This window comes from Gallus gallus, chromosome 4 (genome assembly GCF_016699485.2).
Source record: "Gallus gallus isolate bGalGal1 chromosome 4, bGalGal1.mat.broiler.GRCg7b, whole genome shotgun sequence".
NCBI classification, from domain to species: Eukaryota; Metazoa; Chordata; class Aves; order Galliformes; family Phasianidae; genus Gallus; species Gallus gallus.
This window is the reverse complement of record NC_052535.1, coordinates 67,272,022-67,291,993: the sequence shown is the minus strand read 5'-3', so window position 1 is coordinate 67,291,993 and position 19,972 is coordinate 67,272,022. Positions and strand designations below refer to the sequence as shown.

Sequence of the window (19,972 nt, the reverse complement as noted above, 5' to 3'; positions counted from 1 at the left end):
AGTAAACATAAACAATAAGATTTATTTATTTATTTATTTATTTTGCAGATGCTGTAGAATAGAGTAGACTAGACTAGACTAGTCCTTTTTGTGAAAATGCTTAGTTTTTTAGTTCATCCCCCCTCTGCTTCCTAGCATAGCTCTCTTTCTTCTGGAAAGTCTGCATGGTGACTGCAATTAAATAGCACTACACTAAACATTGTTCACCCACCCCTGAAAAATGTATTTTTTGTTTCACTTTGTTTTTTTTTTTTTCCAGAAAAGTGGTATGAAAACATTAACAAAAAATAACAATTGCTTCACACGTTTAAAAAGAGATAGGAGATACCAACAGCCAAGAAAATCTACCAGATGGTTCTTTCAATAAATACATCAAAGTCTCTTTTATTTTTCTCCAGTTTTAGCAACTAACATAACAGAAACTTTCAAACCATCAAACCAGTTTTCAAAATCTGCCATAAGTTTGCATTTCACAGAAATAATCCTGACAAGCACTAATAGATGAACGTCATTGGTGCAATAATAAAACAGTATAAGGCATATTTACACCATCCTTACATACAGAACATTTTACACACAAAGAAATCACAGACCCAGAACAAAGCAAATTCAATCCCTTAGACATTTTACGCTTATAGGCTTGGAGTCAAAGAAATAATTCTCCAAGCAACAGACAACCTCTTGTTCTTGTGTGATTTATTTGTAACATTGTGCTCATGCAAAATAGGTATTTGCTTTATTGCATTAACATTGAAAGAACATTGGGATTTAGTTCTGAAACCAGTTCAATCAACCCTCTTTCTCTTCATCCATAGCAAGTCTGAGCCATTTATATTCGTGACATAAAACGAGGCATTAACTGATGTCTGAGACTTTTATTTGACAAGTTCCAAAATGATAATGAAGCTCAAATGACTACAGTTCGAGAACCATCTTTCTTCACCATGCACATTTTTCTTTGCTATCATGAGGTGGTTTAGATGAGACACTTCTTGTATTTTTAAGTTTCTATCTTCTTATATATATATTTTAAAGAAACCATGTACTATCCAACATCCACTGTTCACAGGAAGAAATAAGCAGCAGGAATAGCTCTGGTGGCAGCACTGGCCAGAAGAAGGACATCAGTAAGTTAGTGGCAACTTAATAAACAACAAATGTCCCAGAATTATGTCATGAAAGAGTTGAGTACTATAACCCATACTTCTGTAAGAGTTCGGACTGCCAGGGACGTTTGCGCTCTGGGAAGTAATCTGGAATGTGGATTTTTTTAAAATCTTGGATGCATTTTCTCATTTCCTCTTCAACGCTCAGCTTCTCGCATACCTTCTTTTTGGAAAGATTTGTTTCTCTGGACTTGCTAATGAGAGTTTGAAAGAGTTCACTGTTCCTGCGTTTGTCCGGTGGTGGCATCCACTGCACTGGGGCCTTCTTAGATGGACGATCCAAAGTTAGAGTATTTGGCTGGTGGGCTGTGGACTGTTGAGTGCCAGAGGCATTTTCTTGAGGAGTGCTTGCATCTGAGTGGCTGTCACAGCTCGAAGTGGACAATTCGTTACAGGAAGTCCCACTTTCACTGCCCTTGTCCAAGACTTTGTCGTGCTTCCTCTCCTCATGGTCTTGTTTGGGGGAAACAGTTCTCTGTGGGGGCCCTATTGCAAAACAGGTAAGAAAAAGTATTAAACAAGTACTGGTTTACACAGAAAACTGATCAGCTAGCATTTAGAAAAACATGACATGGAGTCTTGGCTGAGATAAAATGGTGATGGCATTTTGTTTGAGTCAAAAGAACTACACCAGACTGGTGTGCATCTTGAAAGTCTGGTCCTACACATGAGTTCAGCTGACAACACTGTCACACCTAAAAATGTTCTAGGCAAGAATTAATTCACTGCCTGCCTAAGAATTCAGGTAATGAAATGTGCATAATCCTTGCAGATTATCTGCACCACAAATCCCTGCAGACAAGTTTAAATGAGCTATTTTGCCATTAGACTCCACTAAGCTTATTATGAGAAATCAGATTTTGTAGTATTAGGAAAATACTGCCATACAAACTGCAAACTTTTTTTTTCTTAAATAAAAATATTCCAAGGGCATCAATATTTTTTTGGAAAATCTAATTTACATTCTCAGAACAGTTGACTGACAGCATGCCTTGCAGATGTCAACTATGCAGAAGCCCCAGCCTGCAAAAGAGTATTAATTCTGAAATAACAGAGATTGCTCTCTACTGACAGTCTTTAGGGTGTTTTTTTTTTCTTTTCCTTTTTTTTTTTTTTTTTTTTTTTTTATCGTATAGTCAGTGATTTCACTGCACTTCTTACTGTCAGTTGTTATCCTAGCCTTGCTTTAGTGCAAGTTCAAGATTCAGTTGTACATCTCTTACTGTGTAAGCTGGCAAGGAAAAGAAAGCTATGAAGTTATCAGCAAGAAGCACTCTGTAGCAGCAGAGAGAACGATCTGGTGGCCTATCAGCAGGAGCTGCTCAGTGCTTCGTGCAACTGAAAGTGGGATCAAGGCTGTATTAGCACCAGATATTATTTTTGCTTTGAAGTCTAGAGCAGAATATGAAAGTGAAGAAATAGATGGTTGTCACTAAATCTTTACAAGCATTTGCACTTCCAAAACCCTATTTCATAACTTCAGCTGTGAAATGATGCTATGCTGACATCACATAAATGTGACCTCAGTTCAGGACAATATCTAAAGCTTCCAGGAATATCTACAGAGTTCAACAGGCTTTGGATCAGACAAAAGAGAAAACTTCCAAGATGTTTAAACATCAAAATGAAAATGAAGAGTGGGATTTCAGTGGCAGTTTTGTGTCTGCTAGGATTTTTGAAAGAGTCCAAACAGTTTTAGGTATCTAAATGTGTTATCAAACCTTGCTTAACCTTACGGATTATCCAAGAATCACCAGTGTCACTTACTGTTTTTGCCTGCAGAAAACCTATAGGTATGACAACCCACTCCTAGGACAAAGTTGGAAGGAGATTTTTGAGTCACTTGCAATTGTTTTTCAGAATTACAAACTAGAAAGATAATTAAAATTATAAAGAATGCAGGAGCAATAGGAACACTCTAGTGTTTTTGAGGATGCAGCTCTGGGATTCAAAGAAGACTACAGTATTTTATAAGAGACATGGGAGAAAACAAAACAAAGCAAAACACAAAAGCAGATAAAAAATTATCTAACAAGTACAGCACTCATCAATCACCTTTTCTTTTGTTTTAAACAGCATCCCACAATACTGTGTCCCATTTCTGTAGTCCACCTAGAGAAACTCATGAATAATCAAGATCAAAAGAGGAGAGACATTATCCATCAGGGCTTGTACTTACATTATTCTGAGTGGAAATCACAAGTGATTTTCTACTTCTTTGTATTCACTCACAATACTTAGTGCATAGCTGCAGTAATTTCCCTCCTCCTTCCCTTCCAGAAATACGTTCCCCTTCTTAAATAGATTTACATGCCTGCCCTCTTTTATTATATCTGGCATTTCATTTCATACCTCAGTACTGTTGTATGAATATGCTAAAACTAGAGAGTCAGCTGACATTATGGAATTACTCTGGCTGTGCAGCATGTGATTACAAAACCAAGCAATTAATCAGATAATGATTTCAGTATTGTTACTCTGATTTTCAATAACATAATTAACACCAGTGTCTGGTTTACAATCAGAGCTTCTTCAAATGTAACAACATACTCTATGACTAAGAAATTAGTTTACTGCTAACTACACTCTATACTCTCTTCAACTCTATCTTGCCCCCCTCCCCCCCCCCCTTCTTTTTCTGTAACTTCATGAGTGATGTCTAGTTCCTGTATTTATAATTACTTCCTTGTTGGTACTGCTTGCTTCTCCAGGACGCAAACCTGCAGTGTACTAAGGTTCTAGCTCAAAAAGGCATTGAAATATACATACATACCTTCAAGTATATGAAAAATTCCATTTCCTGCTACAGGATTATTCAAGTTCTTGACATCAGCAGGTATTTAAATGCTTTTTCTGATCAGAGCTCTAAGGTTCAGTGCCTTTCAGCACTGAGCTCTCTGTGCTTCACTGAACTGCCTAAATTCACAATGAATTTAATCCATGCAAAGGTTTTTCTCGCACATTTCCTTTTAAAAATTAACAAATACTCCCTTAGAAAGTATTCTTTATAATGCTTCTGTACTTCTTTCTCAATAGTGTGTTATTAGAAAGGTGACAGTTCTGCTGGAGGAGAGCTTTTTTTTCTCACAACATATTCCGCCTACTGAAACCCAAAAAGAATTTATAAATACACAACAAAGGATCCTCAGAAGACATTTGTTTTATTTTCAGAATTAGGGATCATCAAACAAATTCAGATATCTCTCTAATTCAGAAAGCATCTACTTATCATTCTCATTTGTGGCTGGGACAGTGTGATGGGATGCTGACTCCACCATACCTCACCAGCCCTTCAAGACCAGAGACATTCAAACAGGCCAGTTAAACCTATTTATTTTCCAGGAGCGTATAAAAGCTCAGAGAAAGTATGTTTACTCCAGTATGCCTGCAATGCTAAAAAGCTCTGTACTAATTTCCAGCTTTGACCCTTTCCTGCCCCTCCTTCTCCTGCCCTTTTTAGAATCTCTTACTGCTGCTGATTCTCCAGTTTAGAGAACTGAAAGTTATGGCATTATGCAAATGCCTCTTAAGCACTGACAGGCACGAGGCATCAGCCACTTAGCTAGGAAGCCTGTTCCAGTGTTTGACCACCCCCATAGTAAGGAAATATCTAAGCCTCCCCTGGAGCAGCTTTGTGCCTTTCTGTTATCTTATATTGTTGGTTCCCAGGACCATAGTCTGGCACCTCCCTCTGCTTCCCCTCCTCAGGGTGTTGCAGCAAGCAGTGGAGTCACCACTCAGCCTTCTCTTCTCCAGAGTGTCAGCCTGAGTGTCCTCAGCCTCTCCTCACGGGAGAGACTTTTCACCAGGTTTTGTGCCCTCCTCTTGTGCTCTCATGAACCTTAACATCCTTGTTATATTGTGGAGCCCAGAACTGCACACAGTATTTGAGGTGAGATTGCACCAACACTAAATAATAGCAAGAGAATAACCTCCCTGACCAGCCAGCTAAACTGGGCTGGATGCACCCCAAAATGCAGCTTGCTCTCTTGGTTGCCAGGGCACAGTGCTGACTCACACTGAGCTGCTGTCACCATCACCCCCAGGTCTCTTCCTGCTGAGCTGCTCCCAGCCACTCATCTCTCAGCCTCTGCCTGCATCTTACTTCATTACTTCATCACGTATACAGTGCCCTGCATTTTCCTTTATTGAACATAATGTGTTGCTTACTGTCCAATGCTCCAATCTATCTGGATCCCTCTGAGTGGTCTCTCATCCCTCCAGAGAGTCAACAGCATCTCCCAGTTAAGTATCATATTCCTCTAGTATCCAGATCATTGATAAAAGTGTTGAACAAGACTGGCACTAGAACTGAGCCTGGGAAAACACTTCTAGTGATCAGGCACCAGAAGGTGTAGCCCTGTTCACTATGATCCTATGACTCCATGACTCCATGTTTCTATGACCCTTTGAGCACTGACATTCAACAACTTCATCTTCCAGTAGTGTGAACCAGTTTATCGCACAGTTGAACAATTTGTCCAGAAGGATACTCGGAGGGCCAGTACCAAAATTCAGAAAGGCTACAGTGGAATTCAGTGTGGTACATAACTCTATAAACACCCCTGACTGAATTTTTCTTCTACTTATGTCCTCAAATTACATTATACTGAGTGAATATGGCATGCATTTCATTGTGTTTTATATTTTATTTTATGAATCTAAGTAAAATTAGTTAATAAATTATCATAGAAAAAAATACTAATTAAATCTTACATTGTGATGGACTCATTCACCTTGCATATCTAGTTTAGGTCTTTTTAATTACTTTTCACCAGCATTCAAAATATTACACTAAACTTAAAGCTTACAGAGAAGTCACCTGTGAAATCTAATGACAGGTTACGACTACTATGGGAACATTTTCATTACCAGACATTTGAGCACTTAGTATCACACTTAAAATGGTAAGGAATTATGTTTCATGTCTAATTTCACTTGGATTTGATTTTCAAAAAAGATTTTTTTAAGTGTTACAACAAGATAGTTCTATAAACCCAGCATTTTCTGTGACATCATAATGATATTTCCTGTTAGGAGAAAATCCTGTTCTCAGAACCCAGCTCATTCCTTGAGACCAGCATAGGATTCAGCTAGCCTCTTACCACCAGAGCTGTAAGTTAAAACTAGCAACCATAACTTCTGTGCTATATCATCTCACTGAAATCTCTGTATGAGCTTTATGACAGATAAGCTTACAAGAAAGCTGCTGCACTCTGTTCTCTTTAATACATAGCAAAATAAAGCTGTATTAAATAAAGCTGGCCAGAAAAAAAAAAACAAACAAAAAACAAAACAAAACAAAACAAAAAAACAAAACAAAACAAAAAAAAAAAAAACAAACCTTTGTGTTTTTTGTTGATGGTGCTTTGTTTTAAAACACCATATAGTTTGTGAAGAAAAATCCTGTAGCTATTATAGGTCCTGCAGTTTGTACCTAATTTACTCCTGTTGGTAGAAAGTGGAGAAAGGGAGACATACATGCACCACTTAATTGCAGTTGTGAGACTCCTATTCAGATCTACACAGGAGTTAAATGGTACTCAGTCACAGAAGCTCAGCATGGCTGAGGCTGGCAGGGACCTCTGGGTCACTCTGGCCCAGCCCCAGCTCCAGCAGGGACACCAGAGCACGTGCCCAGGCCTATGGCCAAACAGCTTCTGAAGATCTCCAAGGAGGAGACCCCACCGCCTCTGGGCAGCCTATGCCAGTACTCCATCACCCATACAGTACTTATCTGACAACTTGCCTACAAATGAATTTTATTTATTGTTAACATTCCAAGCAAACAATACTACTAAATAAGCATTTTACGTGAGAAATATTAAAATGCCCTTGACAAATAGCGCTTTTGACTAAAACATTCAGTATCCAAATTTCAGTGGAGCAAACTTTATGAGTCTATGGAGGTATATGTTTGGCTGTGTGGTTTCAAATCACTTAAGGCAGTAAATAAATAAATAAACAAGCATAAATTCAGTTTTCAGTTTGGGTCTCATCTGGAACTAAGTTGAAAACCACTTTTTGGATTAAAGGCCTCATCCAAAAAAATGCTTAGTATAAAAAAGTGAAGTATTTTTCAAAAGGAGGGTTGAAACTCAGCTTTTCCTGTTTTCATCCTCCTTTCAGATGAGTGACCAATTACTATGGTAGCCAAATGCTTACACTTTTATTTACTTTGATCCAGCTGAGACGTGGCTGTAGTCAATGCAAAGTATAATAGCTTCAGTAAACTGAAAAGAATGTTCCCTTCACCTTCAATTACTCCAGAGCCTTCAGGGTAATATCCTCAGTTGGAAAAAGTGAGTTAACTTCCTTGAAACACAAGAGAGAATTAGTATCTGTGAGGCTTTGATTTATTAATACTTGAAGTCCTGAACTCTAGTGTTAAAGGCCAGCACTGTTAACAAAACAACTTCAGTACTTAGAGCAGAACCTAAACTTTATGTGACCTAAGAAGTCCAGGCAAGTCAACTTGCAGATGAAACTGCCACAGAAAAATCATGTAAACCTCAGCAGGACTTCCATAACATGAAGAATAGCACTTGAGTTACTCGCATTTTATTGAAACAGATTTGTAAATATGACCTATGTTCTGGCAAAGTTTCAAGTTCCTATCTGCAGGGCATTGGTTTGGCTTCATAAACAAGCATGAATCTGGTTCCAAAAGTGCATCCATTTAAGTAAAAAAAAGTTTTAGATTAAAATGTTGACCTCATTCAAGTCAGAGGCAACATAATCTGTGATCTTAAATCACGAACAATTGATTTCAAAAGAAAGCGTGTTCTTTGTAGTGTGAACACACACACAAAAAAAATAATAATGTAATCACATCTTAGAAGGAAAGAAATTTAATGGTGAAAGTACAAGAGATGAAAATATGCGGTCTTTTAGGTCCCAAATGTTTGTGCAGGAGCATGTGAAAACATTATGTTCTATAGAAAATCTCACCATAGAACTAAATATCATCTTTGGTAGAATGAAGAATCTATAATAATAGTGTTCAACAAGTCATTGTAGGAAACCAAAAAAATGATGAGAAATCAAAAACAAAATAATGATTTCATGGCTATTATGTGATGAAGACCAAATATATTCCATGAATATTCTGCTACATTTTGCTACATTCAGAACTTAATAGGAAATCCAGTTTTCCCCATAATGTTTCCTGTTCTCTATTGCCATGCTCAGGAGGCATCTCACATACTTTGATTTCAATACAAAATTTCAAAGTGGAAACCATACATGAAGTCTTGTTAATGTTTAGAAGCATTAAAATTTCTAGGATTGTTTACTTGTTTGAATACATGGATGCTTCAATATCAAGCATATGAGTGTGACTGCACACCTGGTTAAGTCTTTTATTTAAATCCCCTTACTTGCCATGGGAAGTTTGATAAGCAATGTGTAGAAACTAGCTGTCCTGGGCACAGCTCCCACAGGAGAAATTACTCTTTAATAGTGTTAAGCTTGGTGGTGTGTGAATGGCTATGTGGTACTTGAAGGGAATGAACCAATTCATCTTTCAAATTAGGACCACATGCCTGAAAGTGATAAGTGCTCTGTCTCAAAAGAAGAAAAAGAACACAGCATAAATATGTTTTTTTTTCAGTCACATTTACTACCATCTGATGATAAACTAACTCCTAGAAAAGGTACAGTAGAATGAGTTAAATAAATCAAGGAGAATTTTTTTTTTTTTTTTACTTCCAGTTAGGCTGTATTTTAAATATTAATGTCATTTACAATATAAAAAGATTGACTTACATAGAGGAAACTATTTTTGTTATTTGGAATGACTGAAGATAAGCAATAAACTCGCCTGTGCCCAACTTGAATTCATTAGATAATTCACCCTAATCTTGTTTTGAACAGATAGCACAACCATACTCTTTCCATTTCTTAGTTTTAGGAGCGGATTTTGTTGTAGGCAGACCAGTATTTCCATATAGGAGTCAGTGATATTCTGACAAATTGTTGCAATCCAGTAAAATCAGTGAAGAGTCCACAAATTTGTTTATAAGTATCTTAATCTGAAAACTGTGAAGTTATCCTGAGAAATGCCTTTTCACAGACCCAAATCTGAAAATGCAGGCATTTAAGATAATTTCGGTAGTACAAGAAAAAAATAAAAAAGAAATGCATTGGTATATGTGACAAATGAGAAATACTTTCATAAAAATCAAGTGTCTTCTTGCAACAGTGAACAGGCAAATGTAACTGCATTTCAGTGATAACTCAGCAACTTCTGATATACATCCTTATCATTCATTTCCAATATGTCATGTCAGTTTGTGCCCGGCTCTGTGTGCCAATATTGTCTGCCCCCCTTTTGACTGGTTATTTTTCAGAGGCTAGCAGAGTTAAGAGCTAAAGTCTTTTGCTCTGTCCATGAGAAATGTTAATTTGTTTTCACAAATGATGCAATATTATTCCTTAAAGAAATAGCTCTTGAAAGAATAGTTTTTCAAGGAACAGTTCCCCTATCTAGTGCTGAGAAAGCTGTAAATATCCAACACTGGTCAGTCCTTGACACAGATCCAACACTCCCAGGTCCCACTTAAAAGCCAAATGGAAAAGTGCCTTCTGAATTCTTTAAACACCAGAACAGTGGTCATTTCCAAAGAACCTCAGTTTCAAGGATTCAGATGCCTTTAAGTTGTTCTGTCTTAACTATTTTCTTGAAATCACCTCTACCACAGCACTATATTACAAGAAAAAAAATCAAAAACATACAATGCACATGCAAAGTCTTTACGCAGGCAGAAGTAACAAGAAAAGACAATCACTCCATCTTTGTATGGCAGAAACAAATCTCATATTCTTCTGCCCCTGAGGATTCACAGGACATAATAAAAATTTCTGCTCAACCTATGGGTTTAGTGACTCACTATTCTCCCTCCTATTTTATATCCTCAGACTGTATTCAGAGAAAACAGCTGTGGTGCTGGGGAAGAACAGTGACTTTTAGATTCCTGTGCTTTCCTTGAATCTCTGAGGTTGCCAGATATCATCACTGACACTCCTCACTCCCTCTCTTCTAAGAACCTATTTATGGATAATCGGGAATTTCAGCCTGTCATTAACTGCATTACTAGCTGCTGCATTTTGCTTTGTAAATATTTATATTGGTTGGACATTTGCTCATCTGTGAAATAGTCTTCTAGCCACTGACTGTGTTTGGTAGTCCTAAAAATCCTAATCTGAGTTTTAGGCAATGTGTACATGAATTCCCATCCACCAAGTTAAGCCACACTGTTCTTCCTAAATTAGGTTTAAGTTCTCAGGTGTCCAGTGTGGCTCACTACATGGTCACACAAGTGCTTGTGCCAGAACAAAAGACTGTTGCAACAACAAAAGACATCAGGGGGACAGGAATAGATACAAGGCAAGGGATTGCACTTTTCAGCAGCATCTTATGGAAACTTGAATCTGTAACTTGTGTTTTTGTTGTTGTTTTTGTGACACACACCTACAGCAAATATACTGATGTAATAATGTCCTCATCAAGTTATAGATTACTTTCAACAGAAGTTTGATTGTATCATAAAAAATACCATCCCAAATAAGATCTACGAAATACAAATTTATTTCAATGGGATTTCAGGGATTCTGTCACTGCTCCTCCATTAGAAGCTCAAACATAATTTCAAAGCTGAAGGAGAGGGATTATGACAACTATCTCCAGAATCTTTATCATAACATTTACTTTTAGTAAGTTCATTCACAACTCTTACACTGGTAAGAACTATTCTCTTTATGGAGAATCAGAAAAAAAGAATAAAAAGGAGACATTCAATTGTCACCTTTCTGGCTCACTTCCTGATTCAATTTCAGATACTAAACCAAATCTTTTCCTCCATAATTTTAATTCCAGTTTGTTTAGTATCGTCTAACATTTCTTTGCTTTGACAGTTACTTTAGATAAAATGTGTAATCTTCACTTCTTCCTTCCAGCTCTTTCAATTTTACAGATTTCTTTCCTACTGGCATGCAAAATAAATTAATTTTAATGTGAATTTGCAGAGTATGTCTAAAGCATGTCAGCAGAAAGTTGCTGAAATACCATGTGCTGGCTTTAGAAAAAGTGTCTCTTTAAAGAATTATTTTAGACACCATGAATCTTGGCAGGCTAATATGATAGTAATGATAGCATTTTAGGCAATGCACAAGTATGAAACAATTAGAGATAAACCCTTGAATTAAGTCTGTATTTTAATTTTGATTATTTGCGATTAGCAGATTAATGAACAGAATAAGAGTTCCTAGTGAAGTTTTCCTAAAGGCTCAAGAAGAGAGCAGAAACTCAGAATACGTACAGATTATATTTGTATAGTTTTATGCCTTTCCTGGGATAATGAAAATGTGTCAGTCTTCAAGAATTCTGTGAAAGAACCAGAAATGTTTGCTGAAAGGTTTTCCTAATGGCCATAAACAAGATCTTTTTCACTTCTGTGTACAAACTTTGAAGTACCATTCATATATTTTATTGTTAAGGTCTGGTATATGGAAAATATAGTAAAATACTGTGAAATGAATGAGCCATTGCATTCTAAACTATGTAAAAGACATGCTCATAATAATACACTACCTTTAGATCTAAATTCCTAGATCAGCCTTATGGAACATTCAAAGCATTCATTGTAATAACTACAGAAAATACGAAGACATGCTGAAAACCAGACTTATTTATATACTATATGTTTAAGCAAAATAAAAGTTATTGAATAATGAATTCACTCCACACACATCTTCTCTTCAAAAACCAAAAAAGTGCAAATGATTTGTATCTAAAAATATTACAAATCCATACTTCTACAACAAAAATACTATGACTATGTTATATAAACCCACAAACAGATACAAACAAAGACTGAAGGCTGAATTCCTTAAATTAATTATCCCTGAGAAACACTGAATCTTCAGAGATTACAACTGCAGTACAGTAAAGACAGTGTGAGATTCTTAGCAGAAATCCAGAGTATTTACAGAAGAGCAAGCTACATGTGAGACAACACACAAAAGCATTTAAGGAACAGAGGTACACCAATCACATTTAAACATTCAAAATATATCCCTAACAGCAATATTTGAAACATCACAAAATTTTCTTCTGGGATAATATTTGAAGATAAAAGTGATGTTATATATCTTCAACTAAACATTATCATCTAATCCTATACAAGTAATAGAAACAAAGGCCCAGAAAGGATTTATCACTATGAAGAAGGTGGTTATGGTTATTAATATTTATTCTCCTTGCAGAATATGTGCTCCAGTAATGAGCTACATTGCACACGATGTAGTTGGACTGCATCAGCATTAATTAATTGATGACCTTTGCCACCAAACAGTTAAAAATCTAAGAACAAGAGGAGAAACAACAGATGGGAAGATACAGACAGATGGGAAACTACCAAAAAATGTGGTATTGGTCAGCACGATGGCCTGCTTGTCTTAGAACTCCAGCTGTCTAATCTTTTGTCAAGACTTACACGAGCAGCATTGAAACAGAGAGTTTTAAGGAGGATTCTGAAGGAGAATGATGAAAAAGATGCTCAGATTTAAGTGGTATCTTCTCTGTCAGGTCAGAAGCAAAATCAGAGATAACATGAATGTGAACAGTAGATAAAGTTACCAAGGTCTGATTGGAGCTATGAATTATATGTAATATTTGGGGCAAGGTGAGGATAGTGAACCAAAGGCCCTGAATATGAGGACAAAAAGCCCACAGTTGGCATAAAATGGAGAGATGTAGAAACTGAGAAGTTCAAAGAAAGAAACTACAAAAATTCTGTTTTTCTTATCAATACAAAGCAGATGCTCTGGAAGGAGATGAGTTTTGTTTTTCACAGTTAGACACTTAAAGACTGGATGGAAGAGTTGGAAAATAAAAACCCTTTCTTAAACATATGATTTACTAATTAATGTTTCTAAGCAAGTCTATGTAAGATTAAAAATCCATTTTGTTGTTAATATACAAAGAACTGCCCTTGAGCAATTTTCACCCTAGCACAAGGCTCTGCTTCTTTAGTGTATGTGAATGTCATCTGTATATACCATTTCCCAGAAATTGTATATCCACTGTTGAAAATACCAGCTACCAGAAAACTTTTCTGTGTCCTTGGTCAAGCAGCTACTTATGCCTATGGGGCAAGCTGGTCCTGGTTAGCTTTTCTATCCTTTCTTCAACACTCCCTACAATACTTTCCTATAATGACTTTTATAGCTCTTACTAATGAACTCTTCCTATCTTATTGCAGCACTCAACAAGGGACAAATGACACCAGAGCTATTCTGAGCAGGCCTGTAAGGTTGGTCCTGCTGATACTATATACCTTTCTGATTCTGACTAGCTTATGTGTGCAATATGACATATACTTTATATGCAAAGAGATTTTGCCTGCAAAATCTATTTATTGTTTAGATCTCTCATCAGAAAAAAAAAAAGCTGCAAGGTGCTTTTAATTGTGCCCAATAATTGCATTTACATGTGACATTTCCAGTCCTGACACTTGTTCCTACCTCAAAGGAAGCTAAGATTAGGAAGAGTAGCAAGAAGTCATCTACCTCCTACTTCCAAAGTTTCAGATGTCTTATCAGGAAACACAATAAGTATACATAATTGAGATATTTAATCACTTAACACTGTTGTAATGAATAAATTATGCCCAGCTCAGACTGAAATGAGTCTATTTAAACTCATTCTTTGTTGAAATATTAACTAGGTTTGAAAAGATTTTAAATAAAAATGTTAAATAATAAAACATGGACTGATTTTCTTCTATCCCACAAATTGAATACAAAATGAGTCCAAAAGACTATCATTTCTTACGTTATTGTTACAATTTGGGTTTTTATGCAACATACCAAATCTTGAGAGATTTACAAAATTTGTCTTAGCAGTACTGAAATATAGGTACTATTAGTCAATATATAATTTAGTCCTAATACAGGGAACACAAACAAAGAAACAAACAAACAAAAAAACCTTATAAGAAATAAGATGAGAATTTCAGAGGAAAAGTACACATTTGTTTATACATTTCACAGTAATCCTACATTCCAGCAAATTATCTGAAGAATGCTTCGGTTAAGAACAGACAGGGCTTTGTAGCTTTACATGGAAACCAAAAGAATAAGAGCTAAAACGCAAAATATATTAAAAGAAATTTTGGGAGACTGGAAACTAGTACTGAAAATTTTTACATCAAATTATATTTGCCAAAAAAAAAAAAATCAGAGCAATTTTCATTTTAACACAGAAATCTACCTTATAGCAAAAATACTTCACAGAAAATTATAACCTCAGTCTAATTATCATTAACTGTTCTACCTTAACGTGATCATTATAAGATACAAAAACACTTCTTTCTTCTAATAACCATAAAGCTAGGGAATACTTACTCTTTCAGAACATGAGACTCATTTGCCACCTTACAGATGATGAAAGGGACGTTTCCAGCAACAACCTAAACTGAAACCTTCTTCTGATGACAGCTGGGATGGTGCCTCCCTTCTCTCACTATCCAGACATGATACAAGACAAGGAGTGGCAGAGGCCAATGTTGTACCTGTAGTAACTCCAACTTCCAAGTACAATCTTTAAGGTGATTAATCAAGGAAACTTGCCATTTCTTCTTCTATTTCCCAAAAAGAAACCCAGGGTGAAAATACTTCTCTCTTTTTATGTTCGTTGGCCTCATCACTTTTGTATTGAAATACTTTGCTTCCAACTTGCTTCTTTCTCTTAGTATCATCCATTTGGTTCTCTTTCATTATGTTGGCTTACAGTGTCAGAGGTGAATTTTGGTGGTATGGCAGCAGAGGTTGAACTTTCCTGCCAGTATTCTGTTACATTTTGTTGCCGTGTGACAGCAGCAGAGAGGCACTCTGACACAATGGTGGCTGACATGGGACAGTGGTTGAAGCAAAGGTGTGTCAGTGAATTCCTTCATGTGAAAAAAAATGGCACACAGTGACACTGGGTCACCTCCATTGGTGCAGATTCTTAAGAGTGTGGTACGCAGCCTCTTGATCACTGCTGAAAATACATAGCTAATGGTGGTGACTATGTTGAAAAATAGTGTCTTGTAGCTGAGAATTTTCTCTATCTAGTAGTGTTATTGTACTCTTTGTAGCTATTGTAGTCTCAATGAAAATAAAAATAGGAGGCACTACTTTTGGAGTGGTCTATGTTTGATGGAAAAGAGATTTCTGTTATCTTTTGCTCTGGGTGTTTTTCATCTTTTGTCTCTCATTTTATGACAAGATTTTTCCATTTCAGCAAGTAGGATGCTTGTGGACGCTTGTTATTTTTTACATGTATGATGTAAAAGAAAAAAGAAGCAATCTATATAAATTAAAAAAATAATGAAATTTACTAAATGTTTTGGTGGATTTTTTTTCTGAACACCAGAAGTACCATAAATATATCCTCCACTTTCTATATTTCCATATGTCTGTGACACAACTAAATTGCTAGATCCACAGATTATTCTTATGATATATTTCTTAAGCCATTTAAAGTCTTTATATGAAAGACTAAAAGGAAGAAAGGACAAAGGATGTGGGTAATTTTAATGCGTATGGTAAAGTTATTAGAACAAGAGTATCTATGGATTATACAGAATCCATAGATAATCCATTCTGCATAGATGCATCACAGATAATGAAGACATGGAACTTGAACTATAGGTGCATGAATACACTGATACTAGTGGCAAGGCATTATATAATATAATATACAATACAGCACTTTTTCTCAGAAAATGGAGGCAGGCAATTATTTTACAATCATATTCTTTGCTTCCAGCCACTATTGTTGCACTCAGTAATATTAATTTCAGTTCTGGCACTGCTCCGAATCCAGCTTCACTTAAGCAGTGCTGAAGAAGGAGCTGTGGTCTTTCACCAGGCTTTAAACAGAATGTGAGTTAGGTTCAGTGAGCAGTTCTGATTTATTCTCATGCATCAACCTGAATATATGCAGGAGAGCCACAGTCCTGTATTCATAAATGTAATAGTTGGACCTGGAGGAACATAGCACCTTATGAAACATCTCTGTTTCTAAAAACTCATAAATACTTGCACAGTCATCATTAAACAGCATTGCTGGGATTGGAACCAATGTATTTCTTCTGCAGTTCATTTTTTATCGTTTGCTTATTTTGATATATTTTTAAAGCACAGCTCTAGGAAGGAATTCATCATTTTTAGATGATTATTTTCTGCCTTGTGGAACAATCTCAGTAGGCGGTCCAGGCACACAGACATGGGAAGCTAAAAGCCTGGAAAATGGAAAACTGCTATAGATCGCAAGTGCATCCACAATGAAGCAAGAGCTGAGTCAGGTTTCTAAGGTTGACATTTTTGAACTTGTCTGAATTCATGACTGTATGCCTAAATCTGCTTTTTTTTTTTCTTTTTTTTTTAAATGTGGTTTTCCATTTTTCCCTAACTGGAACATAGCTTAGAGATATCTGAAAAATAATCATTTGATTGAAAGCTGTTCTCCTGTCATGTAAGAAACTGACAATTCAGTCATGTTTTCCTACCTCGTATTCTTTGATAAAGACTTAACCAAGTATATTCAGAATTTCAGTTTAGCCAAAGTACTTGGAAAAAAATGTATGACTGTGAAGCGAATAAATGAAAGAGGCTTGGAAATGGTATATGATAGCGTATGGTTGGTAAGGTACTATACAGTGCTATGCACTAGCAGAATCCCTAACCCTTGCCTGAGTTTTTACGTCAGGACAAAGTAGACACAGGTGAGAGCCCTCTTTTTCAGAATAAAAATAAAGCTCTTGCTTGCATCAGGGGGCACCCTGAGAATGGGATGAATTTATAGAGAAGCAAATATTGCCTGATACGCACCATTTCAGACATAAGAAATAGTGATAGTCACTGAATGGGAGTCCACAGCATTAAACTAAACCCCCTCTGTGAGCAGCATGTCTTTTCAGGATTAACAATTTATGAAGTTAATGCAAATCTAAGTATGCAGCTGTCCTTTTCTATATTTAATAACCAAAAAGAAAATGTCACCAAGTAAAGGGGAAAAAAGCTGCTTCTCAGCTGGGACTGCACAGAAAACTGGCCACATTATTTTCCAGGATGTAGAATGCCACTAACTAATTTTGTCATGGAGCTTAAACATATAAGATAGACAAAAATTTTAATCAATTTTTCCTTCATTTTATTATTAAACTGTTCTCTGAATGAACTTTTAAAAATTGATCGTAAGATAAATACAATTTTGTGTGTCATGGTATGGTATAGACAAGCATTGCTACTCTAAATATTCCAATATTTCATTGAGTTTTCTTACTGTTTTACACAAGAATATTCATAATGCCTATCTTTCCATAGTCATTTAAGCATGAAGAATCCTAAAGTGTTTTTCAAAATCATAAACACAAAGGAAAACCTTTTAGTGTTTAAATGCAGAAATCCCGTGAGTGGGCTTTGTATAAATGTATTTCTGTTCACTATGGGTTTGGTGATGGGTGTGCAATAAATACTTTGATAAGAATAGAATCTGCAGCTGCATTAAAAGTTTAATTCTGAGCAATAAATATTTTGCTAAGACATCAGCACAACTTCTCACCACTTTGAAGCATTTTGTGGAACTTTTATAGCAATGATGTGCAAAAAGCCAGGCAAGAAGAGGACTGATACACAAACACAAAAGTGGCTACAGCTTTGACTAAATGGGAGGTGAAGATGCACTGCAAATTGAATTGTTGAGCTAGAGAAAAGTGACAAGTGGTTTCCCCAAGGAGTCATTCTTGAGAGGAGAGTCTCATTTAATATTAGTAGTAATGACCTCTGTGCAATAGCATGCTGCTAAAACACATTGTTGACACAAAGCTGTAAGATATGGCCATTAAGAGGGAAGCTCAGGACATCATATTGGAGAAATGAAGTGATGCTGTAGACCAAAATGATAAAATCAGGATCACCATTCTTAATGTTATTAATTTATTCCTTAAGCATCTAAGCTGGGAAAAAAAAGGAGAAGAAATAATTGGTTGTGCTAATTGATCACAGTGCCTCTGAACAAAGTAATGCAAACATTTAAAGAATAAGATCTACGCAGTTCCTCAGAACGACAAGTGGGACACTCCCAGAAAAATACTGAGCTGCTTTGTGAGGCAAAGGTAAGTCCTGACCCAGAATATCACATTTAATTACAGCTTTCCAAACTCATGAAAGACAGTTTCAAACCAAAGGAGCTGTAGGAAGAGCTACTATCTTTTTTCTCTTTCTTTCTTTCTTTTTTGTTCTTTTTTTTAATTTTTTGCTTCAGAAATGACAGTCAGTACAAAGGTAAGTTGACTTTAATCATTTATGAATACTGTAGATTTTTAACAAGCAAAAAAACAAGGTTTTTTGAAGCTTGATACATTTTTGATCAGGGGTGTGTATTAATGCCTGTGATAGCGCAGGAACAAATTCAATAAAATGGCAATTGTTTTTCAGCCATATCTGCAATGAGCCATCCAGATGAGCTACAGCTCTGGAATGAATTTGCTGAGTGATTTTCCTTATTGATACTTCTCAAAGGCCCTTATTAAATGAGAAAAAAAGAAAAAAGAAAAAAGAAAAAGAAAAATGAACAGAACAAACACAGGTTTTCCTTAAATTGTTTCTTCTGTAAGCTATCAGATTTTTTTCTGAGAATTGTACACAGTGCATCTTTGCAGACCTTTTCCCTTCCCTGTGACCCAGTGAATGCACCACGCAGAAGCAATTCTTCCTTCCTTTTCTCAGCCTCTATAAAAGATTGCCGAGTACGAGCTTAAGGGAAAACAAATTCAACACTTGCTGTCGTGAATCCATGCCTGATATGAAACCAGTCGGCTATACACAACATATTTTTTATGACTCCTGCACCTCAATCAGAAAAGCAAACAAACAAAATACCCGATCCTGTAAGAGTTTCTGAGATTTTGCTCTGCAGTTCCCAGTAGCACACGTATTACAATGTCATGCTGAGAACACGGGAATTTTGGCCCATCTGTGGGACCAAGACGACCCTTTGCCATCCCCGGGAAGAAGAGGCTACAAAATACTTTGAAGCCAAATGAGAATAAGAAAAACAGAAGAGTGGAAAAAAATATTTTACAGTTCAGATTTTCTACTGATACAAGATAGAGGATGAGACTGCATTAGAAGAGCTGCTGGATTTGACCAACTTTGTTTATCTATTTAAAACAAAACTTGATTCTCTTGATCATTTGGTAACAGATGTCTGTCTTATCAGCTCAACTGGGGTGTCATGATTGTGGGTCTACCATACAGTGAAACCCTGTCATCATAATTGCTGAACATGTACCAATATACACTGTTGATTTCCTAAGATTTCATCAGCTCTGGTTGTCAGTTTCAGTACTCTCAACACTATATTTCCTCCTCCCACATTCTCTTTAATTTCCTTAGCAAAGGGCAGGTAGTGAAACATGATGCTTGTGCTGTTATGTCTGCTGCTGTTGCTTCCACATCCATTGAACTGAGACAACTTGTTAAGCCATTGTAAGAATAACATACATTATGAAACAGGTTCCTTTATTATGAAGAAACTCTACAGAAATGCTATTTTTAACATAAAAATAATTTCACTTCATCACAAAAGTCTGCATAGGACCAGTTAAAAGTCTGGTAAAAAAATCATATTCCAGGGTCATTAATACTACAAGTTTGTAAACAAATATGAAAATCTTTCTTCTAATTCAATAATGGAAGTGTTCCGAGGTTATGTTAATAACCTGTACATTTCCCCAGTGTGTCCGTAGTAGATA

At 36.2% G+C, this 19,972-nt stretch overlaps 1 protein-coding gene across 2 annotated transcripts in view; it reads right to left on the bottom strand.

The window, feature by feature from the left end:
* Nucleotides 1–355: 355 nt before the first annotated feature.
* KCTD8 (potassium channel tetramerization domain containing 8) overlaps nucleotides 356–19,972 on the bottom strand; it is an 84,919-nt gene continuing 65,302 nt past the window's right edge. For both annotated transcript variants that reach the window (XM_040699340.2, XM_001233939.6), the window contains one exon: nucleotides 356–1,652. In XM_040699340.2, the coding sequence (XP_040555274.1) occupies nucleotides 1,613–1,652 (40 nt within the window). In that variant the 3' untranslated portion in view covers nucleotides 356–1,612. The remainder of the gene's footprint in view (nucleotides 1,653–19,972) is intronic.